This window comes from Pan troglodytes, chromosome 18, assembly GCF_028858775.2.
Source record: "Pan troglodytes isolate AG18354 chromosome 18, NHGRI_mPanTro3-v2.0_pri, whole genome shotgun sequence".
NCBI lineage: Eukaryota > Metazoa > Chordata > Mammalia > Primates > Hominidae > Pan > Pan troglodytes.
This window is the reverse complement of record NC_072416.2, coordinates 82,144,865-82,171,137: the sequence shown is the minus strand read 5'-3', so window position 1 is coordinate 82,171,137 and position 26,273 is coordinate 82,144,865. Positions and strand designations below refer to the sequence as shown.

General features: G+C 50.4%; 1 protein-coding gene across 4 annotated transcripts in view; it reads right to left on the bottom strand.

Annotated features, from left to right (window-relative positions):
• Positions 1-5,993: 5,993 nt before the first annotated feature.
• NECAB2 (N-terminal EF-hand calcium binding protein 2) overlaps positions 5,994-26,273 on the bottom strand; it is a 34,472-nt gene continuing 14,192 nt past the window's right edge. For 2 of the 4 annotated variants that reach the window (XM_001150555.5, XM_024349975.2), the window contains 8 exons: positions 18,181-18,317; positions 14,359-14,477; positions 14,091-14,170; positions 11,442-11,495; positions 10,406-10,518; positions 7,964-8,041; positions 6,837-6,928; positions 5,994-6,442 (listed from right to left, as the gene is read on the bottom strand). In XM_001150555.5, coding sequence (XP_001150555.1) covers positions 6,414-6,442; positions 6,837-6,928; positions 7,964-8,041; positions 10,406-10,518; positions 11,442-11,495; positions 14,091-14,170; positions 14,359-14,477; positions 18,181-18,317 — 702 coding nt within the window. In that variant the 3' untranslated portion in view covers positions 5,994-6,413. The remainder of the gene's footprint in view (positions 6,443-6,836; positions 6,929-7,963; positions 8,042-10,405; positions 10,519-11,441; positions 11,496-14,090; positions 14,171-14,358; positions 14,478-18,180; positions 18,318-26,273) is intronic. The other 2 variants (XM_016930261.3, XM_016930262.3) reach the window with 2 other exon arrangements.

The following is a 26,273-nucleotide window of genomic DNA, read 5'->3' as shown; positions in this document are numbered from 1 at the left end:
GGGTCACACTGGCAGCAGAGAGCAAGAGGAGACGAGGTTTGCTTCCAGGGCCTGGGTAAAGAAAAGGAGGTAGATGGGCGCAGTGGCTCACACCTGTAATCCCAGCACTTTGGGAGGCTGAGGCGGGCAGATCACTTGAGGTCAGGAGCTTGAGAATCAGCCTGGCCAACATGGTGAAACCCCATCTCTACTGAAAATACAAAAAAATTAGCCGGGCATAGTTGGGGGTGCTTGTAATCCCAGGTACTCGGGAGGTTGAGGCAGGAGAATCGTTTGAACCTGAGAAATGGAGGTTGCAGCAAGCCAAGATTGTGCCACTGCCCTCCAGCCTGGGTGACAGAGCAGTATTCCATCTCAACAACAATAACAACAACAACAACAACAAAAAAAAAAGGAGGGTAGGATATGGAGAGGCAGACACGGACCCAGCTGCTCCTTTGCGTCCTCCCTGGCATTGACCCTGCACAGGCCCCGGTTGCTAGATTCAGTTCAGACCACGCTTCTCTGCCTTGGGACATCCTCCTAGAAGCCAGCAGTGCCAGAGTCAGGGGAGGGTGGGACTGACATTTGAGGATGCCTTCCTCAGGGTAGGCAGTAGGCCAGGCCTTTCCTGCTGTCACATGGTACAATGCACGTGACCGTGCAAGGCTGGCGGTGACAGGTCCATATTTATTTCAGCTTGTCCACATGCATGAATTTTCAAAATTGAGATGTAAGGTGTATACCATAAAGATTCACTTCTTTGAAGTGTACAATCCAGTGGTTTTTAGTGTGCTCACAGAGCTGTGCAGCTGCCCCACTAATTCTAGTCCATTTTCGTCACCCCCAGAAGAAACTTAGTGCCCATTAGCAGTCACCCCCCATTTCTCCCTCCCTCGGCTCCCAGCAACCGTGCAGCTGTGCTCAGTCTCTGGGTTTGCCTGCTACGGGCATGCCCTCTGAACAGCCTCACATGTACGTGGGCCTTTGTGTCTGCCTCTTTGGACCTAGCATAATGTTTCTAGACGTGCCGATTTTACACGTTAGGCAACTGAGGCTTAGAAAAATCCAGGCTGAGTGTCCTGCAAGGTACAGAGATCAGATCAGAACTCATTTGGGGTTAAATTCTTTTCCTTCCCACTCTACATGCCATGCTGAGGAGACACCAGAGTCGGGGGGCAGGGGGTGGGAATAGGTACCTGGCCCTGGGTCTCCTGTAGCCTGGCTGCTGGGGGATGGGAGAAGTGTGGTTGCAGGTGTGGACTCTGACCCTGTGGGGGTATTGGGAGGGTACCCAGGACCCTTCTTCAATGTCTGACCAACCCCACCGTGACCTGTCACACCCTATGTTCAAGGGCCACAGCATCTTCCCAGGCAAGGGCCTTGGGAATTGGGACACGTGCGGGCAGATTGCTCTATTTTTTTTTTTTTTTGATGGAGTCTCACTCTGTCGCCAGGCTGGAGTGCAGTGGCATGATCTCAGCTCACTGCAACCTCCCTGTCCTGGATTCAAGCAATTCTCCTGACTCAGTCTGGGATTACAGACACCTGACACCATGCCTGGCTAATTTTTGTATTTTTAGTAGAGACGGGGTTTTGCCATGTTGGTCAGGCTGGTCTTGAACTCCTGACCTCAGGTGATCCACCTGCCTCAGCCTCCCAAAGTACTGGGATTACAGGTGTTAGCCACCATGCCAGGCCTCTTTTTTTTTTTTTTTTGGGAGAGGGTCTCACTGTGTTACTGAGGCTACAGTGCAGTGGCACTATCACTGCTCACTGCAGCCTCCAACTCCCAGGCTCAAGTAATCCTCCTTCCTCAGCCTCCTGAGTAGCTGGGACCACAGGCATACACCACCATGCCCAGCTAATTTTTGTGTATTTTTTTTTTTTATAGTGTCAGGGTCTTACTATGTTTGCCCAGGCTGGTCACGAACTCCTGGCCTCAAGCAGTCCTCCCACCTCGGCCTCCCAAAGTGTTGTAATTACAGGCATGAGCCACTGCACTGAGCCCAGATTGCTGTAATGGAGAATTTATCACCCTGGAGTGAGAAGTGAGGCTGAATAGTCATTCATTTCTTATTTATACCTGCCTGCTTCCTAAAGGGCTCTGTGTCCCTGGCCAGGAAGGCTGGGGCTGTGCTAGTACTATTTATGGAGAGTTCTGAGATATGAAAGTGTGGTGGGGTGAGGGTCATGCCATCAAAGAAGGCTGTGTGTGAAGTAGCTTTGGAGTTGGACCGTTGGTTTTGAACACTGGGTCTGCCATTTGCTATCTCAAAGCCTTGGGAAGTGTGTGAACCTTCTTGCAGAATCAGTTTCCCTACCAGCAAAATGGAGCAGGGTTACTCTGTACAAAGCAGGTCTCTTGTGAGGATTAAAGACGATGATGGATCCAGAGTAGCTGATGGGATACGTCACATACAATGGAGACCCAAGCAATGTAGCTTTATTCCCAGAAGACCAAGGTCGTGATTGGCAAGGGGTACCTGAGTTTCCTGGGAGCCAAGGGGAAAAGGGAAGTATGAGGAGGTGAGGACTCATCCCAAAGCAAGAAAGCACCTCAGGAGGCAAGTGCACTGGCACTCAATGCTAAGAGGTGATAGTGGGGCTCTTTAAGGGGTGACTGAATATCACTAATCAGGACAAAGGCTTCTATCTCGATTCTATGACAGGTCGATGTGATCCTCCCATGACTGTCTGCAAATTATCATAATGCAAGGATGCAGCTCATGCAATCACAGTGGTAGAAGCTGGGATGTCACCTTCCAGCCAGATGTCCTCAGGGGCCAGGTGACAATGTGTAGGGCTTCCAGCACATGGGCTCTGGGGCTGGTGGATGACTTGACTCTGCCTGCCACTTACCAGCTGTGTGGCCTCAGCAAAGCCTGTTCCTAGGGTTGTGACTGCAGGAAATCCCTGCCAGTGCTCTCCTCTGCCTCAGCACCCTTCCTCTGGATGTTTTCCAGCCTCCCAGTTCAGACCTTTTTGTCGTTTTTCAAAATGAAGCTGTGGGCAGCCCCTCCCTCCCAGGATGGCTGTGAGTCTGAGCTGAGGTCCTTCCAAAGCCCTTGACACAGTGTGTGTCCTGTTGCAGCACCTGGCCAAGGGTGACAGCTGTGTGTCTGTGGAGAGTCAGAAGTAACAGCTTTGAACATGGCCCGGTGATGCTTCATAGTGCAAATGCCTTGTGCTCCTGCTCTGAGCATGGTAGGCTGCAGGGCAGACCTCTTTCCCTTGGCTCAGGGGCCCAGCCCAGGGCACTGCTGGCCCTAAGCACCTCAGGGGGAGTTGCCCACCCACAGATGCCTCCCAGGGACAAGTGGCAGGTTTTGAACCGGGCCTGGTGAGTATGCAGCTCTACCGGCTAAGTACAGATGGTGAACTGTTTTTGAGAGTGATTTTTGAGATTCTTAAACATTGAAATGCAACTCACATAGCGTAAAACTAACCATCTGAAAGCATAGGATTCAGTGGCCTTTAGTACATTTGCAATGCTACGTCACCATCACTTCCCTCTAGTTCTAGAACATTCCATCCCGAGGAAAGCCCCCTGCCCATGAGCCATCCCTCCCCTTTTCCTCTTCCCCATCCTAGAGGCAGCCACTCTGTGCTTTCCGTCTACGTGGATTTGCTTATTCTGGACGTTTCATGTAAGTGGAATATTAGACGCCGTCTGTTGTGTCCGCCTGCCTTCACTCAGTGTGGGGTTTTCGAGTCACCGACGGCCCAGTCCTTTGCTCCTGATGATGACTGAATGCTAAGCTGTTTGGAGAGACTGCATTTGTTTATGCCTTCATCAGCTGATGAGTATTTGGATAGTTTCTACCTTGTGGCTGTTGTGAATAGTGCCGTTATGAGTACATGCGCCGAGTGAGCGAGTGGATGCCTTTTCCATTTCAGGTAGAGTATATCCGTAGAAGTGGAATTGCTGGGATACAGTACTTCTGTGGGATACGGTACTTCGCCATTAGCATTTGGAGGAATCTGATTCTGATCTTAATGAGTTAATCTGAAGCCGTTCTTCCTCACGGGTTGATGCTGTGTGGCGCAGGGGTTAGGCACAGAACTCTGGGTTTCGATCTGACTTGAGCCACTTACTTGCTGTGTGACCTCTGGTGAGTTGCTTGCCCTCTCTGTCTCCATCTCCCCAGCTGCCAAGAGCAGGACAGCATAGGCAGCATGGAGGGAGATGGGCCTGCCAAGTGCTTGACTGTGCCAGGCTCTGAAGTGTGAATTAAGCGGGAGCTCTTAGAGCTTTTAGGGTTGAAACATGTTCTTGTCAGAGCCCATCCCCGGCCACTCAGGTTCTGAGGGGGCCCCCGAAGGCTTTCAGTGCACGTGGGCTGCAATCAGCAGAGATATCACCCCCCATGGAGGCCTGGGCAGATGTGACATGTGGGAGGGGAACAGGCCCGGCTAAAGGAGGTTCCTCAGTTGTACCCCAGAAAGCCTTAGCCCCTCAGAATGTTGTTCTTAAAATAGCTGAGCTGGTTGGAATGTACCAGCCTTGTGGGTGGGGCAGCAGGAGCCTGTAAGTGGCATTCTCGTGCGCCAGGCAGTGAAGCCCCTGATCCTTCAAGGGAGGGGTCTTTTCCCCACATTACAGGTGAGAAAACAGGCCCTGAGAGGCTGGTATAGGGACATTCGGCTTGGAGACATATAGATGGTTCTTGAACCCCTTTTCTTTTCCTACAAACTCATGTCGTGTTTTGCTGGTTTTGTAGCGGCGGGCATCAACCCCGCAGGAGGTGGCAGTACCCAAGGGGGAGGGACCTGCCCTGGGAGCAGGGTTTCAAAGCTCCCGGCAAGCACAGGGGGCTGGACAGTGTGGGCAGGGACCTTGCTGGGTGGTGAGTGTTAATAACCACATGTGGCGCTGGCCAGCCCTCCAGGCTCTGTGCGGGAGGTAGAAAGGTGCCCATTCTGGATCCTGCCCCTTCCCCTCAGGGCTCCCACCTGTGCCCTGGCCTGTGGTCTTGGCTCTGCCCTGTTTTAGGAGAGGGACCCACCATTCTCTTTGTCCTTTGAACTTTTGTGTGTGATTTGTTTTTTTTTTTTTTTTTGAGACAGTCTCAGTCTGTTGCCCAGGGTGTAGTTGTGTGATCTGGGCTCACTGCAATCTCCACCTCCTGGGTTCAAGCGATTCTCCTGCCTCAGCCTCCCAAGTGGCTGGGATTACAGGCATGTACCATCATACCCAGCTCATGTTTATATTTTTAGTAGAGACAAAGTTTCACTGTGTTGGCCAGGATGGTTTCAAACTCTTGACCTCAGGTGTTCCACCAGCCTCGGCCTCCCAAAGTGCTGGGATGACAGGTTGAGCCACTGCACTGGGCTGTGAGTGACTTGTTTCCTGCTAACCCGGACTGAGAAAGAGGAAGAAGTAACAGAGCTTCCAGGATTAAGACTTAAGACATGATTTCCAGTTGATAGGCGGGGTCTCCTGCTGTGTTGAATGGCTAATGCACAGACGTGCCAGGAGGCATTCACCCGTCCCTGGAGCGTCCTGCCTGGTGACAGTGTCTGTGTTGAGCCACACTGCATGGTCTGGGCCAACCATGTGATTTATGGTGGGGTGTTGAGCCATGAGGTGTCAGCGTGTATGCGTCACCGAACCCCAGTAAGACTCAGGACTGCATCCCTGATTGGTGATGCTCATATCTGCAGATATATATCTGCAGATATGCTGGGAGGGTTCAGTGCTATGGGCCTTTACTGGTAGCCCCGTGCCTGGGCCCCACTCCGGGAGCCTTTTTCTTTGCTGGATTTTGTCTGTCTGTCTGTCAGTCATCTACCCTGACTGTGACTTTGACAGTGGTGCCCAGTCCTTTGAATTACTGACCTGAGGGTAGGTGTGGTGCTGAGCTCCTGAAGAGGCATGAGCCTAGTTACCAAATACTGCATAGAGTGACCACCACCATTTCATGCTTCAGAAAACTGAGGCTGGGAGCACTTGAAGGGTCCCTGGCCCCCTGCTGTTGTCAACGAGGAAACAGACACAGAGCACACAGCCCTTCCCAACCAGGGTTTATTTGGCGCCTGGGCACAGTGGTGGCTACCTGGCTAGGTTGGGCACTACAGGGGCATGACTCCTACTAGGTAGAAGAATGTCACCGAAGAGGGCAGGGTGTGGTCAGTGTGGGTCATGCGTGGCTGGGTGAGGGGTGGGGGAGAGGCCAGGACCAGGAGGCGGGGGTGCTGGCTCCAGGAAGCTGCCCCCTTCAACCTTGGGCTTCACCAGGACCTGGCAGCACAGACACTGCTCTGCCTTCGAAGGTGGGGGCAGGGGAGGCCTCCTTCACTTAACAGGGAAACACCTTCTTGCGGAGGACAGATTGAAAAGAAGCTTCTGCACCAAAGTTTCTAGAAAACAGGGGATTTCCTTCACAAGCAGAAGGGGCTGGGGGGCTCCTCCACGGGCCTCTGGGAGGCTGTTAGTCCCGTCCCACCGTGCACCAAGCAGCTAGAAGGAGAGAGACACGTTAGAGGGAAGGAGTGCGAACGTGGGCAGCCTCGTAGCTGGTGGTGGTCATCTTGAATGGCAGGTACGGGGATGGCTTTGAGTCCTTGTGTGACACACAGGTCCTTGCTGGTCACCCAGGTGCAAACCACACACCTGGGAAGGGAAAGTCAGTCTGGCTGGAAGTAGGGGGCCATGGAGGGGGTGCTCTGGTGCAAGCTCTGGCCGGCATACCTGTATGTGGGGCCACCTCAGGGCTGGCTCTCAGCCTGGCATTGGTGGCAGGAGCTGACAGTGGGCCCACAGCAAGCAGGCAAGTCCCCGGGAGATACGGGGCAGGCTCTTGCCCTTCTCTCCAGTCAGGCGGCCACTGCAGTTCCAGGCCTTCGCTTCCTACCTGGCACCAAGATCCTGGACAGGGCCTCAGGCTGGCTCAGTGTGTCCACCTTGACGTGCCGGAATGCCTTACACACGGGGCTCTGCAGGTGCCTGTGACGCAGGGACATGTGTTAGTCAGGGGTGGCAGGAGTGGAGCTCCACGTGTGGATCCCCTGTTAATCCTAGCTCTGCCCAAAATGGGGAGCTTATCAATAAGCACGGGGGGGGGGGGGTCTTTGCACTCAGAGCCTTTGTGGGAAGGTGAGGGGCTATCCAGGGAGGCTGACTCTGGGGAATCTCTGGGGTGGGCAGTGAGCTTCTCTTTTCCCTCCCTGTGAGCTATATATGGGCAGCGGGATCCCCCTACTGACTGCACAGAGCCTCCACCTCCCCCTTTACGCTAGGAGGAGGAGTGGGGCCATCCTCTGCCTGGGACCCATGACAACACAGAAGCTGCGAAGGGTTTTAGTCCCTCGTTTTATGAGTCACTGAAGTATGGACAGGGAGGGGACACCCTCACTTCTCATGACTGCCCCTGTTCCCACTGGGGTCCTGAGTTTGTCAGCAAACCGTGAGTGTTTACCAGGGAAGCAGGAGATGGGGGCATGGGCTACCCCTAGGCCCCACTTCCTGCCTGTGGGGTCTGGCGCATCAGAAATAGTCTCCACCCTGTCCCAGATGTGCGCTGAGCAGAGGACAAAGGCCTAAGCCCCATCAGAGCTGCTGACACCCTACCCCATCTCCATCCCTCCTACCAGGCACTCAGCTGGAGGGGAGGTTAGTCACTCGAACGACTGGGGACTGAGTTACCTTCTAGGTCAGGCCCTCAACTCTACAGGGTGGTAAAGAAGGCAGTGCCTCGGCCCCCAGGGGTGTTCCAGGAGCACAAGGTGCTCTAGGGGCACAGAAGCAACCCTGGGGAAAGCAGGAGAGCCCAGCTGAGTGTGGTGGGGGCTCTCACTACCCCCCAAGAGCTCCTGCCTCCACCGGGGTTTACTGAGGCAAGCATGCCAGGGGTTAGATGCCTCAGGAATCTGCTCACTGGACTCAGCATTACCCTCCCCACCAAGGATGCCTGGCTCCAGGAAGACAGCCCCCGCACTTCCCTCTGTCCCCCTCACCTGCTGTGGGGACCCAGAATCTCACCTCTTCCACGCCTCCTCTGTCTCCCAGAACTCATAGATGACAAAGGTGAAGCCATCCGAGAGCCTCACGGCAGTGATGCTGCAACAGGAGATGGTTGGGGGAGGCTGGAGCTCAACCAAGGCCACCTCAGTGCTGTTGCCCTGGGGTGGCCTGAGGCCCACCACTATACACAACGGCTGCCTTCAACGTTTCTTCCTGTCTTGACCTCCATCGAGACTCGACAGGGTGACCCCACGAAAGGGAATAAGGCCTGGCTTCTTGTAGTGGCCAACAGCTATTTGTTAAATAGAATCAATGCAATGTAGTTTTTCTTTTGAGACAGGGTCTCACTGTGTTGCCCAGGCTGGAGTACAGTGGCACAATCACTTCAGCCTTCCAAGTAGCGGGGACTAGAGGTGTGCACCACTCGGCCTAATTCAAAAACTATCCTAATAGAGATGGGGTCTTGCTACGTACCCCATGCTGCCATGCTGGTCTTGAACTCCTGGGCTCAGGCAGTCTTCTCACCTTGGCTTCCCAAAGTGACAGGATTGCAAACTTCAGCCACTGTGCCCAGCTGAAATGTCACGTTAAAATGTGAACACTTATTTAAACAAAATTCTTTGGGAAGTCTTGAGGGGTCGAAGCAGGTGGATTACTTGAGGTCAGGAGTTCAAGACCAGCCTAGCCAACATGGCAAAACACTGTCTGTCTCTTAAAAAAAAAACAAAACAAAAACTTGCTGGGCCTGGTGGCACATGCCTGTAATCCCAGCAATACAGGACGCTGAGGCATGACACTCACTTAAACCCCCTGGGGAGAGGTTGCAGTGAGCTGAGCTTCCACTACTACACTCACACTCCTGCCTGGGCAATGAAGTAAGATTCGGTCTCAAAAAAAACAAAACAAACAAAAAAAACCTTATCTTTAAAAATCAAAGCATCTTCCTTCTATTTGTCCTCTCATTTAATCCTTGCTACACCCCCACTGCAGTGTACCTGACCTGACCAGAGGAGGCTGGAGGGGAGGGGGTGTTGGGCCACAGAGGAAGGGGCTGCAGGCAAGTCCCCCGTTGCTCTATGGGACCCAGGGGCCTGCACTCACCTCATTTTAAAGGCACAGATAGTCTATGCCGCCCCAGCATCCTCTCTGCAAGTGCACTACAATGAGGAAGCCCCAAGTGACCATAAAGGGGGGGCCAAAAGCTGGGGAGGAGGGGCTACAATGCTCAGCCTGGAGGGAGGGGCCGGGCTGGATTCCATCTTGGGGCAGACACACCTCCATGCAGCTTTAGGTGCACCGTGCCTGAGAAGTAGAATCTCACCTGGCTCTCCAGGCTTGCTGTCTCCAACTCAACAAACCAGAGCCTCTACATCCACAGTGCATCGGGGTGGCCCTACTTCACCCTGGAGCCTCCCACTTATTCACGTAATGGAAAAAGATCAAGTCTGGCCCCTGCTCCTGTGCAGTCCTTCCTTCTGGAGGGGAGTGGGTCCTGCCCACCATCCTGGCTACTTACTCAAGCATGGCCCCTTGTGGCCACCCCGGGTCTCGGGAACGACCACACTCCTGCCCAGGCTACTCCTCCCGTAGTGCTACAGGTCAGGCTGTTGTCACTCAAGCCTCAGTGGACAGGGGGCCCAAGAAGACCCCTCCCGATGACCCTGTGCTAGGACCTGGCCTGCCTTGTTCACAGCCATGTCCCCAGGCAACGGGGTGAATGAGTGTGTGCTCTGGGGATGGAAGAAAGCCCTGGAAAAGGAGTTAGGGCAGAGCCTTGGTGCAGAAACGGGGGGCAGGGGGCCACTACCAGCAACAACAAAGGGCTGTTGTCTTCTGCAGATCCCTCCACTCTGGCCATGGCCGCATGGCTTAGCTTTACCAAGGAGCTACATCAGCCTGGGGGGAGGAACGGGAATTTGAAGGTAAGGCCGCTTGCCCTCCCCTGGACATCTCTGCACATCGTGGGAGGAGGGGGAGAATGGCAACTACATTGCTTGGGCATTTCCCTTCAGTCTCACCGACTCTCCTTTCCTTCCTCGGTTGTTAACTGAGCAAATAATACATTCTGGGCCTGGTGTTAAGTGTGCAGCAACCCCTGTGAGAGCAGCAGCTGAGGCTGACAGAGCGCACAGAGCACACCAGGCCCAGCTGGAGCCCTTCACACTTGAGATTCACACACTTGATTGTATATGCACTCATGATCACCCCAGCAAGGAGTCCTGTGGGTGGCCCCCCTTTACAGATGAGTAAGCTGATGCCAGGGAGGAAGACGCCTGCCACATTTGCTTGGCTGGGAGGAACCTCAGTAGAGACCTGAATCCAGTTCTTATGCATCCAGTTGTGTGTGTCCCTGGGGTGCGACTTGTACTACTTAGGGGTAAGCCTAGTCCTGCCCTGTTCCTCCACTGCCAGGCAGTGCTCCCTGCCACCATCCCACCCACGCCTCGGCAGCTCACTCACTGGAAGCAGTTCCTCACTCCAGTGGTCCCCTGCAGATACTGGCGCAGAGAGTCCAGAAACTCGCTCAGTTGCTCGGGGCACACGGCCATCTCCTGCCGGACCAGCTGCAGATGCTGCAGGGCACAGCAGGAGTCAGTGTGGGGCTCCACATCAGGCCTTCTCCCTAAACACTCCATCCGGCCCCCATGACCTCCCTTCCTTGGTCAAAATAAAATAACCCTCCCCCACTTTTCATTCTTACCCATGAATGTATAAGAATGGACTAAAAATCGGCTAAGAAAGGACTAGAACCTCAAGAGCCCAGTGCAGAAGTAGCCCCCACAAATGGGGAAAACAGACGAGGTTGTTTACAGAGGCCCCATCCATGTCCACAACCACCTGCACAGCCTCCAGGGCCTGGAGACACAGCACATCCACTGACAAGAAAAACTCATAGTTGATGGACTCGGACTCAGCATTTTCACATCACTGGCTGATCACTTTGCTCTACGCCAAACCTTTTTTGGATCAAAGTCCAGGAGCCTCTCGGCCAGGGGTGGTGGCTCACGCCTGTAATTTCAGCACTTTAGGAGGCCAAGGTGGGCGGATCATGAGGATAGGAGTTTGAGACCAGCCTGACCAACATGGTGAAACCCTGTTGGTCTCTACTAAAAATACAAAAAAAAATTAGCCAGGCGTGGTGGCACACACCTGTAATCCCAGCTACTCAGGAGGCTGAGGCAGGAGAATTGCTTGAACCCAGGAGGCAGAGGTTGCAGTGAGCTGACATCGCACCACTGCACTCCAGCCTGGGAAATACAGCAAGACTCCGTCTCAAAAAAAAAAAGGGCCAGGGAGCCTCAAGAAATACCCCCGGAGTCAGTGGGGTGGCTCCTGTGCCAGGGCAGGGTCTGGGTGCCAAGCGCTGGGCAACATCTCCCCTCATGGTGGTCCCAAGCAGGGAGAGCGGGGTCAGGGGCATTGAGCCACTTGGATCTTCGCAGTCCTGGCGTGGGTAGGGATGTGGTCCCAGAAGAGAGGTGGGAAGGGGCCTCACCATGTTGGTGCCATCTTCATCTGACAGGCGCTGCTGCAGGTCGAACCACAGTGCCTGAAACAATCCAGCACGCAGTGATGCTAGACCCAGAGCCCCACTCCGCCCCGGGGGCCAGGAGCTCTGCGATCCCTGGGGCTGTTGGGAGCTCCCAGGGACCCGGCCCTGTTGCACAGGGCTGGGAGACCAACGCTAGGAAGTGGCAGAGACTCCCTCTGGCCCTGGCATCTGGGGGGCAATGGGAGGCAGAAAAGCCCAGGTGATCCACTGCAGAGGGCCTAAGGGGGGCCTAGAACATGTTGCTGGGGTGAGGATGGCTTGGGAGAGGCAACAATGGGGACTCCAGAGGTCTGAGTCCAAGATGCTGGGGTTTGCCACGATGATGAGCAACAGCCCTTAGATTCCCTGTAACTTAGAATTCACCCCAAATCATAACCCCCAGCACCTCAGGGATCTAAGGGGGTGAACTGTTCTCTCTGGTCTTCCCCAGACTCTGAGCTAGATGGTTTACAAATACACAATCTTCCAGACGCCCCAGGGAAGGTGCTGCCCCACTGTAAGGTTCAGTCTCCAGGAACCACATCTGCTCTGTTCACCCACGACTGGTGCCCACACAGGGCTAAGCCCTCACAGAAGAGCAACAGTCACTATGTCACGGCAGAGAACCCCGGCTCTAAAGGCACGAAAGCCATGTAAGTGTCAGAGCGTGGGTCTGAACCCAGTGTCTCTACCTGACACACAGGCTCATGCTGCTGCTTCCTTTAGCTTGGGCACCCCACTAACCACCTCTGTGGCTATCTCTGTCCATCCTCCATGAGGACAGACCATCTACGGGAGTCACACAGGGCACAGGTAAAGCACGCCGGCTAATAAGGAAAACAGCAGCAGGTGGATGAGTCTGTGTAGTCACCACCGTGACGTTCTAAATGTTTGAGCAAGGGACCTTGCACGCTCATTTTGCACTGGGCTCTGTAGTAGCTGATCCTGGCAAGGGTGTACTGCCTTCTGGGGGCACACAGCACGAACACGCCTTGGTAAGTGGTGAAGGTGTGCCTGCCAGGAACAAGTCTGTTTCCATGGTTTTACAAGCATACGTGAGGGGTCCTGCAGGGCTGGGGCTGGAAAAGCCATAGGAGGAGGATGAGACGCACTGTGGCCCCTGGATCTGCCCCATTCTTCTCCCAGCCAGGGGCCCCTAGAACCTCCATCCTTCCAGCCCAGAGGCAGCTCAGGTTGGCCGGTGAAGGGCGGAGCCTGAAGCCAGGCCCGGATTGGCCCCTGCTGACCGCCCGGGCCAGTTAGAGGCTGGGGAGGAGGACCTGGTCCCACCCCGTCTCCAGGACGCCCAGGTACTCCGTGGTTACCAGCCAGCCTGGTTGTTAGGGCGACGGTGCTCTAAAAATAAGCTTCAAAGAGTCTCCCTCCCGAGGCGCCCGCTGAGTTGTTATGACAACCGGGCCACGGGGTCCCCTCCGAGCCGCTCCCGCAGCTGGCTTCGGGAAGGGGGTAACTCCACCCCAGCCTCATCCCTGCAGGAGGGGAAGTTTGAGCTTCCTCCCTCGGACTTCATTCCACGTCAGCCTCTGTCTCCCTCCATGTGGGGAGCCCCTTGTTCCTGCCCCCATGAATGCCTGACAACCCCCAAACTAAAAGTAGCAATACCCTTTACAAAGGGTGTAAAAAAAATACACAAAAGTAGGAGAAACATAAAACCACCTCAAGCCCAGGGTTCTGAGAGCTCAGTTACCTTGGCTTATGTGGGTATACGGGTGTGCTGTGTGCATGTGGATAGGTTTGGGTAGCAGAATGCCTCATAATAATTGCTAACATTGCTAAATATTAAATGCAAGCTACAGCACCAGGCCCTGTGCTACACCGGAGACAGCATTTTGGTGCATCCTAACGACACCCCTATGAGGGAGGGGTCCCATGCTCCAGGTTATTTTCTTGATTATCAGAGGAGGAATCTAAGCCTCAGAGAGGACAAGTCCCTGGCCCAGGGTCACACAGCTATGAAGTGGCACAACCAGAATTCTGACTGATACCTGAGCCCATCTGTCTGTAGGCCCTAAGACAAACTTTTCTTTCCACCAAATGGTCATATTGTGAGCACTCTTATCCCGAGTCACGAAACATTATCTGAAAATGTTTTCTGTAAGGGCTGGGCCATTTTCTATCACCAGTGGACGTCCCATATCACACTTAATACATTTGCTACTGCTGGTCACTTCCTTCCTTGTTTCGAAACTCTCCCGAATCAATCACGTCTCTCTCTCATCCTGGGGCTGCCTTTCGGCCAATATCTGCTCCAGCCACTTCAGAGCAAAGTCTCCTTGAAGCTAGGGCCTTGCAACACGGGACCCTGCTGACCACCCTCTGCTCCTGGAGCTGCTCCTGCTGCCTGCAGGCCCGCCAGACCCCCCAACACTCTCTCTTCCCAGGCGCCCCTCCTTGGGCCTGAACAACACGAGCATCCCCCGGGGTTTGATCCTTAGCTTCGTCCTCGGCAGCTCCACGCCCCACCTGGGGGATGTCTTTTTCATGGTTCCCTGGCCCCTCTGCAGCCCAGACTTTTGTCCTGAACTCCAGGCCTAACTCTGCACTCCCTCAGGGGTTGGAAGGAGCAGACGCGGTGATCAGGCCAGGGCTTACTTTGCTCTCCAGCCTCCCAATCAGCTCTGCCAAGCGGCTGATCTGGGCTTCCAGACCCTCTTCCTTTGCATTCTCCGTGGCTGCGGTAGAGAAAGAGACACACAGACTTCAGTGGTGGGCAGGACGAGGGCTTCGGGGGGAAGATGGAAACACCCAGCCCCTCCAGGGGCGTCAAACTTGCTCATCTCCCCAGTCCCTGTCAGAGGACTCTCAGAACTCCTCGGGACCCCCAGCCGGTACCCCCACCAGGGCCCCCGCTTTCTCTCACCAGATGGAAGGCTCTTGCCTTGTTCCATAGCCATGAGCTTGTGGTTGGGGGCAGAGGTGGGAGTGGGGCTTCCACACCAGGTCTGTGCTGCGCTGTGGCTGGGTTTGATGTGGTTCTGTCTGCAGTTTGGATGGGAACACACACAGACCATGGCGGTGGCTTCAGGGCCCTTACCACTTCCAGCATCTTCCACAGGCATTTATTACGCAAGACAGTGGGCTCACACATGCACAGAACTTGCATCATGGCCTTTGTTTTGACAGAGGAGGAAATGAGGTTTTTAAAGCAGGTGACTCAGCCAGGGCCACGCAGCTAGCTGGGCAGAGCTGGGATTCGAATTCAGCTCCATTCTAGGACCCCACGGCCCAGGCCTTTTCCCCGAGAGATTCAGTTCCAGGGTGAGGCTGAGCCAGGGGCCCACCCCCACTCTAACAGCTTGAAGCTTTCGGGCACGTGTAGAGTCCAAGCTGTGGAGTGACCAAGTCCCCCTCCCTCCCTCATGATAGGCCCATTTGATGTTTGGTGCCCTCTGGGGTGGGGGACCTGGTTTCAAGACCCGCCTCCAACACATACACATAAAAGCGAGACCTAAAGAGACACTGACAGTCGGGATGTAACAGGACAGAAACTGTGATCCTGACCTGGGCCTGGCCCCATCTCCTGGCCCTGGACACCCCTCTCCTGTGCATACTCATGTGCATACACACCCCTGCGTGCCCTGACAGGCACAGCTAGCCACAGGCAGACACACACACACACACACACACACACTGCTCACCTTGCACTGTGTCCAGCACATAGTAGGGACGCAAAAAATGCTCAATGAATGACCAAATCCTCCCATGCAAAAGGATGCTGAAAAGCTCCTGGCACACATACAGAAACACAGACACTCCCCCCAAAAGACACACAGAGTGCCCTGTGCACGGCCCCAACACCCCCTTGGTCTCTGCGCATCGCGGTCTTGGTGCATTCTGGAATTTGTCTCTTGTGAACCTTGAACACTCAGCCAGGCTCTCCCCCGTGCGGAGGGAGCAAACTCGACTCCCGCCTTGGGAGGGGAGAGGCTGGCAGAGTCTTTATGGTGTCAGTCATCGCTTCTCTATAAAGCAGCAGGAAATTAAATGTATCCCTCAGACCATGATGGGTTGCTCAGGGCTCCCGGGTGCTGGGGTCTGAGCCAGTAGCCTGTGCTAGAGGTGACATCCTGGGAGACTGTCCTGGGGCTGGGAAACAGGATAGTCCTCAGGGACCCACAGCCTAGAGCCAAACTAGCTGAGATTTGGGGAAGTTCGAGGGAGGGGCATGTGTGGAACAGAGGTATCACGACAAGCTGCCCCGTCTGACAACATCCCCGAGTAAGGTCCCCACCATGGGGGCAGGTGGGTGTAACTGCTGATGCGTGATGGAGCTGACCCAGTGCGGGAAGTCAGCCCTGAAAACCGCGTAGCCCTACTATCTGTTCTGCGACAGGAGAAAAACAGCAAGTTTTTCATCAAGATAGTAACAGGAAAACCAAGGAAATCTAAGTGTCAGCTTTTTTCACAGCGATGGCTGCTAATTCTAGGGCACCCAAGAATCACAAGACTGACCACATGTGCAGAGTTCTGGGCTCCAGTCCAGGGATTCTAGCCAGTGAGTATGGCCAGGAGCCCGGGAATCTGGATTTTAATTTTCCCAGGTGATTCAGCGCAAATGCTCAGATCAAACTCATTTGGGAAACAGTGTCTCAGAGTTACCTTCACAATCATATCTGATCAGGACCAGCTCTTCAACTACGAAGAAACACACGATCAAACCCCAGTCCCCCAGCAAACCAATATCCTGGTCCTGAGGTACCTCTCTCTGCCTGGAAAATTGAGGGCTCAATCGAGCTTGGGTGCCGACACCTGGCTGTTTCCCTCATCTATTGGCATTTTCTCTTTTTCTTCTGTGTCAAGCACATCAGCTGTTCTGGGAAGAACTGAGCAAAGAAGGGTTTGTCTCAACTTGAAACAGCAAATGGAAGGGGGGGGGTTGCTCGTGGTCCCCGGGGGATGGGACTGCTGAGCCACGAGAATGCCGCTCCTCTCTAAATACCAGGTCACAGCCCTAACACAGCAGCCACCACCTAGGATGAGACCCCAGACGCATTCCCATGGTTCCAAGCACACAAACAAGGCCTAACACAAGACCAGATATTGTGAGAAAACCACTCCTCTTTCACGTCTCTTTCAGTCCTCCTGAGAAAGTCTCAACTTGCTACTACTGTCTTCAACACCTCTCTGATTTCCCAGTCTCTCTTTTTAACAGAGAGGTGGCAAGCCTCAGGATTCAAGCTGGATCGTAAGCAATGACGGGTGCTTATTTTTACAGTTCCTTCACTTACGGCATGTGATGCCAAGAGTGCAGTTATAACCATATGCCATTTCCTAAACTGCTTTCTAATTTTCAAAAGTGGGCTGGGGTGCGGTGGCTCCTGCCTGTAATCCCAGCCCTTTGGGAGACTGACACAGCAGGATTGCTGAGACCAGGAGTTTGAGAACAGCCTGGCCAACATGGCGAGACCCCATCTGTACAAAAAAAAAAAAAAAAAAAGCTGGGTGTGGATGGGACTACATGCCTGTAGTCCCAGCTCCTTGGGAGGCTGAGGTGGGAGAATTGCTTGAACCTGAGTTGGAGATTGCAGTGAGCCACAATGGTGCCACTATACTCCAGCCTGGGGGACACAGCAAGATCCTGTGTTGACAAATAAAATAAGGCCGTGCTTCATGGCTCAAGCCTGCAATCCCAGCACCTGGAGGCCGAGGCGGGTGGATCACCCTAAAGACCAGCCTGGCCAACATGGTGAAACCCCATCTCTAACTAAAAATACAAAAATTAGCTGGGTGTGGTGGTGGGCATCTGTAATCCCAGCTACTAGGGAGGCTGAGGCAGGAGAATCGCTTGAACCTGGGAGGCAGAGGTTGCAGTGAGCTGAGATCTCGCCACTGCACTCCAGCCTGGGTGACAGAGCGAGACTCGGTCTCAAAAAAAAAAGAAAAGAAAAGAAAATAGAAAAGAACGAATGAGAGAAAGAGAGAAAGAAAGAGAGAGAGAGAAAATAGGCTAGCTGTGGTGGCTCACACCTATCATCCCAGCACTTTGGGAGGCTAAGGCAGGTGGATCACATGAGGCCAGGAGTTCAAGACCAGCCTGGCCAACGTGACAAAACCCCCTCTCTACTAAAAATACAAAAATCAGCCAGGCATGGTGTTACACACCTGCAGTTCAAGACCAGCCTGGCCAACGTGACAAAACCCCGTCTCTACTAAAAATACAAAAATCAGCCAGGCATGGTGTTACACACCTGCAGTCCCAGCTACTCAGGAGGCTGAGGCATGAGAATTGCTTGAACCCAGGGAGGGAGAGGTTCTAGTGAGCCAAAATCACGCCACTGCACTCCTGGGTGACAGAGCGAGACTTTTTGTCTAAAACAAAAAAATAAATAAATAAATAAAACTTGGGCCAAACAACAGAATAGTTCGCATAAACGATTAGTATGTGGATGCGGCAAAACAAATTAGAGTCTGGGAAATGGTGTCTTCACTGTATTAATAAATACGTACACCAGGCATTCTCCTGAGCATTTACTATCTCATTCAATCCTTGCAATTGCTGAGATTTTAGGTATATAATTGTGCCTATATTACATAATGGAGCACCAAAGGCACAGAGAGCTGTGGCAACTTGCCCAAGGTCACCCAGCTCTTAGGTACACAGACATCCCCACCAAGCAGCAGGTGGGCACGTGCGCGTGCACGGCATACCCCCATGGGACCCTGCAGGGTCTCAGAGACTCACCGGAGCTGGCTGGTCTGTTCCTCGATGGCCTCCACTGCACTCTCCACTGAGCTCAGCAGCGACTGGATCTGATTGGCCGTCTCCTTCAGGAGGAAGCGGGTCACAAACTGGTCCACATTGCTCCCACCCTCATATACCTGTGGAGGGAAGAGAAGAGGCACTGAGGGGAAAGGGGTGGGAGGGAAGTTGGAGGTGGGGTCTAGCACGGGAGTCGGGGGAAAGCTGGTACTGGTGAATTTGCTTTGCAAAGGGAAGGGAGGACCCCACGGCCTCCTGGGGTCCAGTCTTAGAGGCTGTAGCATTTCCAACGCAGAGGCTAGAGGTTTAGAGACCAAATTTGAACCCTGGCTTCACCACTTACTAGCTCTGTGACCTCCCAGAGTATAATGGGGTCACTGAAGTATCTATCTTACAAGGTTGTAGTGAAGATTAAACGGCAACATGCGTATACAGTGCTCTGCACAGGGCCTGCCACACAGCAAACACTCAATCAACAATAGGTGCTACAATACAGATGACGGTGATGGTGGCAGTGATAGTGACTGGTGGTTTTGTTGTTGCTGTGACAAGGATAATGATCAGACAAGAAGAATCCAGGACCTTCCCTCCCTCCTTCCTCCTGCAAGGAGGATTCCTAGGGCTCCTGGATCACCAGGCTGTTACTAAGGAAAATGACAAAACGGAATCCAAAGCAGCTGAAGGGAGGAAAGTGCCCGGGGCTTAGTAATCAAAAGGAGGCGGCCAGAGAGGAGCCTGGGGGGAATCAGAGAGGGAGTCTTGGCGGAACTCTGGGGAAAAGACGAAAAAGAGAGTTTTCTCCAAGTTTTGCTCTGTGGTGTGGAACAGAATTTCCACCTCTGTCCTGAGATTCTGCAAGGACATTTCTCAAGGCTTTTGGATCCAGTGGAGATGCTTTGGGCTGCAAAGACTTTACAGCAGAAGGGAGAAAGCTCTGCTTACCCACGTCGCTCAAGGACGGGATGATGAAAATGATGCTGTGTTGGGGGATCCTGGGTCTCCCAAACCCTGCCGTGCTCTCCTGGCCTCCTCTGCCAAGACCCCGCCTTCCCAAGCCACCTGCCCCAGGCACCTTGGAATTCTGCCCAGTCCCTGGCAAGGCAAGGAAAAACAGGGCTCTCAAGGAAAGCAAATTAAACCATCCATCACTCTGACTGGGAATTAATTAGCGATAATTGCACAATGGGAAACGCGGCTGACAGACAGACTGAGAAACAGAAGAGGAGGAGGGGCACATGAGAAGACAGCTAAGGCGTGGTGAAGGTGGGCGACCCACGCCACCAAGCCGACAGCCAGACCAGCGTCTGCTGGGGACAGACCCTGACAGAGTACATGGCCAAAACTATGTCAGCTTCTTACAGCTTGGCAGGTTCCCGCAGCTGAATAAATGGCAATGACCAAAACCACACATGATCCAGTGATCAGCAGACTCCAGACACGCGAATGGCCAAAAACGGACATGAAGACATAACGTGGTAAAATATTTAAACACAAAGCAAAAGGCTGCTAGAAGTGATCAGCAGAAAAATGGGCTGAAGTGTGTTAAAAAGCACCCGGACCGGTGACTGAAGATGTGGTCAGGGATCAATAAGTGTTACTGGTTAGCTGAATTCCAAAGAAGACAAGTTATTTTCCGGGGAGTAAAAAATGAAGCTTTTCCTGATTTCTCCTCCACAATTGAAAAGCAGCCTACATTCCCCCATGTAAAGATACAATCCCAGATGTGACACAGGCGTACACGTGCCTATTTGTTACATGGATATATTACATAATGGTGGGGGGACTGAGCTTGCCTCAGACAAGAGACCAGCTCCACAGACTCCACAGGGAAAGGCTCAGGTGGAGAAATTTTGCATCCAGTGGACAAGTTACTCATTTGTAGAACAACTGGGAGATCTCCAGAAACCTGCAAATTTCTGAAATTTTACCAGATGAGCACCTTTTCTGAAAACAATGCTTAAGAATTTGTCCTAAGTCACTTGGGCTTGAATTAGAGAGAGTTCTTCATATGGGGAAGTTATGACAAGAAGTAACAGCGATCACTCAAATTAAACATTCAGGTTACAGAGGTTAGGAAATAAAAACATTAACCACTAATGGTTTAATTTCAACTATATTGGATTTAGTCAATAAACATAGGGAAAAAAAAGCCTAAAATCTTAAAAATTATTTTTATTCCCAAAGGGAAGAGAAAGTGTTAATTAGCTAAGTATAAAAATAGGATTAAGAATCTTAATAATAATGTATTTTTTAAAGTAACTGATGAAGTGAAAACTAGGAATTGTACATTCCAAATCATAATCCATGATATAAACAGGGCAGACCACCAAAAGGTAAAATGTAAAAGAGATGAAGAAAGCATAAAAAAAGGGAAGAATAAAACACAACAGTCAGACCGAATAAAGCAATCATAATAAAAAAGGTGGCCCGAATTCCCTTGTATAAAGACAAAGTCCTAGATCTGATTAAACAAGGTCCATCAGAAGCGCACCTAAACCAAAGCAGCACAAAGAACTTACGAAGAAAAGCCTGTGTAAAGATTCAGTAACCAACTGTGATTGAACAGCATAAGGTGCAATATCACTATCAAGTTAGAATTTAAATGAGAAAGTATTGCCCAAGAAAGGTAGGAATATAACGATAAAAGGCATAAAGTTATAACAAAGACGTGCCATTATTAAATCTTCATGTACTGACACAGAATATAGCTATGGGGACTTCGATGCCTACAGCCATCTTATATAGCCATTTTGCTATATGTCACGGGACGTAAACTGCTCAGATTCTTTAACCCAGTAATTCCCCAACTCTGATAAATTATCCTCAAGAAATAGTGCAAAATATGGACAACTATGTTTGCCACAAGGTATTAACTATTTAATACTCATAATAGCAAACACTTGGAAATAATCTAATATACCTAACAAAAGAGGAAAAATAAGTACACTAAAATATTTTAAATGATGCTTTTGAACAGTTGTAGTAACATAGGGAAAATGTTAAAAAATTAGGTAAAAGAGCAGGAAATAGATTTTTGTACCCAGATTATAAATTTAAGAAATACACATAAAAAAAGGCTAAAATGTTACCAGTGGCTAGGGATAGTGGGAATTAGAAGCGATTTGAATTTTCTTTATACTTTACTCCCTAAATTTTGCATATCAACTACGTACCATTATATAACAGAAGTACTGTAACAAAAGTCTATATGCGTCAAACAACATGGCTAAAAATTAGAAAGGAAAACCATTAGAAACACAAAGATTTAATGACAAAACACAATTTAGTATGAGAAATTAGATAACCACTGTCTCACAGAACAGATACATTAGATAATAATAAATAAGGACGCAAAGGGCACTGTTAGAAAGAATAGTGAAAGTCTCTGAAATTGGCAAAAATGACTCTTGGGTTTCTTGTTTTTCCAAGTTTACTATTTTTTCTAGTTTATCTAAGTCTTTCCTTATTCAGGAGCTACTTTGTTTTGTTTTCCAACATTTATTTATTTGAAAGATGGATTTGAGAACTTGTTAAAGGAGGGAAGCCGAGGACAGAAAGTTGGGTTTTATGTTTTATTATTTTTATTTCAGATTCAGATGGTACTTGTGCCTGTTTGTTACACAGGTATGTCATGGTGGGGGTTGAGTTTCTGGTGTACCCGTCACCCACATATTGAACACTGTACCTACGAGGTAATGTTTCAACCCTAACCCCACTCCTACCCTCCCTAGAGCAACTTTTAAAACTCTGTGGATATAGACCATTTATAATAATTCAATGAGTTCTCTTCTGGCTGGGCATGGTGGCTTATGCCTGTAATCCCAGCACTTTGACAGGCCAAGGTGGGAGATGATTGCTTGAGCCCAGGAGTTTGAGACTAGTCTAAGCAAAATAGAGAAACCCTGTCTCTACCAAAAAAAAAAAAAAAAAAAATTAGCCGGGAGTGGTGGCACCCACCTGTGCTCCCAGCTACTTGGAAGGCTAAAGTGGGAAGATCACTTGGGTCTGGGAGGTTGAGGCTGCATTGAGTAATGACTGTGCCACTGTACTCCAGCCTGTGCAACACAACAAGACCCCGTCTTTATCGCTTCCACAGAAATGCACAGGAAGTTTGTCTGGCACTCTCCACAGGGCAATTGGTTGTTGCCCTGGGATAGTGACCATTCATGCATTTATTCACCAGCTGATTTCGGAATTGCTATTTACCTATGTATTAGTGCACAAGTGCTTTCAATTCTCCTTTGAGCCAGTTCCAACATCTTACTGATTCTCATATTGAGTTAAAGAAAATCTTTGGGCTGGGCGAAGTGGCTCATGCCTGTAATCCCAGCACTTTGGGAGACCGAGGCGGGTGGAACACCTGACGTCAGGAGTTCAAGACCAGCCTGGCCAACAGGGTGAAAACCCGTCTCTACTAAAAACACAAAAATTAGCCGGGCGTGGTGGTGCATGCCTATAATCCCAGCTACTCGGGAGGCTGAGGTGGAAGAATTGCTTTAACCCAGGAAGCAGAGGTTGCACTGAGCTGAGATCACTCCATTGTACTCTGGCCTGGGCAACGAGAGAGAAACTCCATATCAAAAAAGAAAAAAAGAAACAAGAAAAAATATTTGATGTGTGTATTTGAATACCTGCAGAAGAGACATAATTTTACCTTTAAAAAAGTGCCTCTTGGCAACACATATTTCATAACGAAGAAAGGATAGCTGTTTTCAGATCTGCTAATTCTGCAAGCACAATCCACATCGTCTTAAGCATTCATGATGTAGTTATAAAAACAAACACAAATGTAATGGAAAAAATCTCAGTACATTAAAAAAATAGAGTAGAAACCTTTCTGGTCATTCAATTTTATCTTAATACAATGAACTGAAAAATAAATGAGAACATAACAGGCTGCTCAAACAATAGGGTGAAAATACTACACATTAATATCTGTGATTGCTATGGGAACATCAACAGTAATTTTTTTTTTTTTCTGAGATGGAGACTCACTCTTGTTGCCCAGGCTGGAGTGCAGTAGGGCAGTATCGGCTCACTGCAACCTCCACCTCCCGGGTTCAAGTGATTCTCCTGCCTCAGTCTCCCAAGTAGCTGGGATTACACACAACTGCCACCACGCCCAGCTAATTTTTGTATTTTTAGTAGAGACGGGGTTTCATCATGTTGGCCAGGCTTAGTCTTGAATTCCTGACCTTGTGATCTACCTGCCTCGGCCTCCCAAAGTGCTGGGATTACAGGTGTGAGCCACCGCACCCAGCAGTAACTTTTTTTTTTTTTTGAGACAGAGATTTGCTCTTGTTGTCCAGGCTGGAGTGCAATGGCGCAGTCTCTACTCACTGCAACCTCCACCTCCTGGGTTCAAGTGATTCTCCTGCCTCAGCCTCCCAAGTAGCTGGGATTACAGGCGCCTGCCACCACGCTCAGCTAATTTTTGTATTTTTAGTACAGACAGGGTTTCACCATGTTGGCCACGCTGGTCTCAAACTCCTGACCTCAGGTGATCTGCCCGCCCCAGCCTCCCAAAGTACTCGGATAACAGGCGTGAGCCACTGCACCCAGTCCCCATCAAAAGTAAGTTTTAAAAATGTCAACATTATCAAAAAAAGCATTCCATTTCACATATGAAAAAGAACAGCAAAAACAACAAACCTAAAGTTATAAGAGGGAGGAAATAATAATGATAGGAGCTATAAATAAATGAGAAAACATGTCATGAAATTTAAATAAATGTGCCAGGAGCTTGTTATTTGAAACAGCTAATTAAAACAGGCAAAACTGTCAAATAGAAGGTTTTAAAATGTAGAAAAATAGGAGAAACTTAAGATGTGAGCTATAGCAGCACATTTTATTTTTTTATTTTTGAGAAACAGGGTTTCTCTTGTCGCCCAGGCTGGGGTGCAGCGGCATGCTGTGCCTCACTGCAGCCTCGACTTCCCAGGCTCCAGAGATCCTCTCACCTCAGCCTCCCAAGAAGGTGGGAACTACAGACACATCCCACCATGCTCGGCTAATTTTGTTTTGTTTTGTTTTTGGTAGAAACGGGGTCCCACTATGTTGCCCAGGGTGGTCTTGAACTTCTGGGCTCAAGCAATCCTCCCGCCTCGGCCTCCCAAAGTGCTGGAATTACAGGCGTGAGCCACCGTGAGCGGCAGCAGATCTTTTATTGAACTTAATCTGCATTAAGTGCCTGCTTGTGTCAAACAATGTTTTAGATTTTTAAAAATAATCATAAAACATTCCATGCATGACTGATTGTAAAAGCGACTATGCCTAGGGCAGTTTTGTTTAAAAATATTCCGCCGGGCGCGGTGGCTCACGCCTGTAATCCCAGCACTTTGGGAGGCCGAGGCGGACAGATGACGAGGTCAGGAGATCGAGACCATCCTGGCTAACACGATGAAACCCCGTCTCTACTAAAAATACAAAAAATTAGCCAGGCATAGTAGCGGGCGCCTGTAGTCCCAGCTACTTGGGAGGCTGAAGCAGGAGAATGGCATGAACCCGGGAGGCGGAGCTTGCAGTGAGCTGGGACTGTGCCACTGCACTCCAGCCTGGATGACAGAGCGAGACTCTGTCAAAAAAAAAAAATCTATATCTATATCTATATATATATATATATATATATATTTTTTTTTTTTACAAAGGACAAGTGAAAAAGTTGACTAAAAGTAGGGATGACCTTAAAATAACTATGAAAATAATCCTCTCCCCTGTTTAACACTGAGACCCAAGAGTTATGGATAAATTCTATTTTTATGTAGAAAAATGATTCTATGTTAGAGAAGCTGATTCATACACAGAACACATTCAAAACCACCTCACAAAATCATTCCCAAGCTATCATCCGATCTCCATTCCCAATGGAGACAGAGATGAAATTCTTGGCTCATGACAAGGACTCAGTAATGTGATAAAAGAATAATATACCAATTAGGGTTTATCACAGGGAGCGAAGGATTGTTCAATTTGAGACAATCTAAAAATAGCATCCACCCCATCAATAGCTTAGGGGAAAAAAAATCATATGATCATTTAAAAATACCAAAAGGCATTTGAAAAAATTCACCACCACCCTCCTAAGACAAAATGGAAAAAAGGGAATGCAAAAATATTTCTCCAACATGCTGACGAGGATTCTAAAATAAGAGCTGGTATTAATATGATAATCAGCAGAGAAGTACTAGAGATGCACTTGAACATCAGGAGCCAAACAAGCATGCCTGGCCGTGCCCCACCACGATGTTTTAGAACATGAGAGAAATGCCACAGGATAGACAGGGAAGCAAGAGGGGCACGTGTTAGAATGAGGAGACAACGGCACTCTTAATAACTGATGCCGCGGCTTGACGAAAGCAAACAGCACATACAAGAAAAGCATTCAAAACAACAACCGACAAGCTGCATTTCTACAAACAAAAACCAGTTAGGAAATACGCAAGCAAAAGAAATGCCAATCACATCACACCTGTAATCCCAGCACTTTGGGAGGCCGAGGTGGGCGGATCACCTGAGGTCAGGAGTTTGAGACCAGCCTGGCCAACATGGTGAAACCCCGTCTCTACTAAAACTACAAAAATTACCCAGGAGTGGTGGTGGGCGCCTGTAGTCCCAGCTACTTGGGAGGCTGAGGCAGGAGAATCACTCAAACCCAGGAGGCAGAGGTTGCAGTGAGCCGACATTGTATCACTGCACTCCAGCCTGGACAACAGAGTGAGACTCTGTCTCAAAAAAAAAAAAAAAAAAAAAAAAAGGAAAAAGAAAACAAAAAAAAAGAAACGCCAATCACCAATGCAACAACCTATCATCACCACGACTGCCAAAAAAAACCACCAAAGACCACCCCTGACATCATACGCATATGACTTCCAAGAGCAAGATCTCTAAAACCAGTCTAACTTGTATCAGTAGACACTGATGGAGAACTCTCTTATGTTCCTGCAAAGTCTGACTAAAGACCAAGACGCAACCATGGATGTTATGAATGCCTCACAGCATGGCTAGGACGTGGGCCCCTTCTAAGGTGAGAAAACCGAGGCTCAAGGAGGTGGTTTCCATTTCCCGGGGTCATCTGT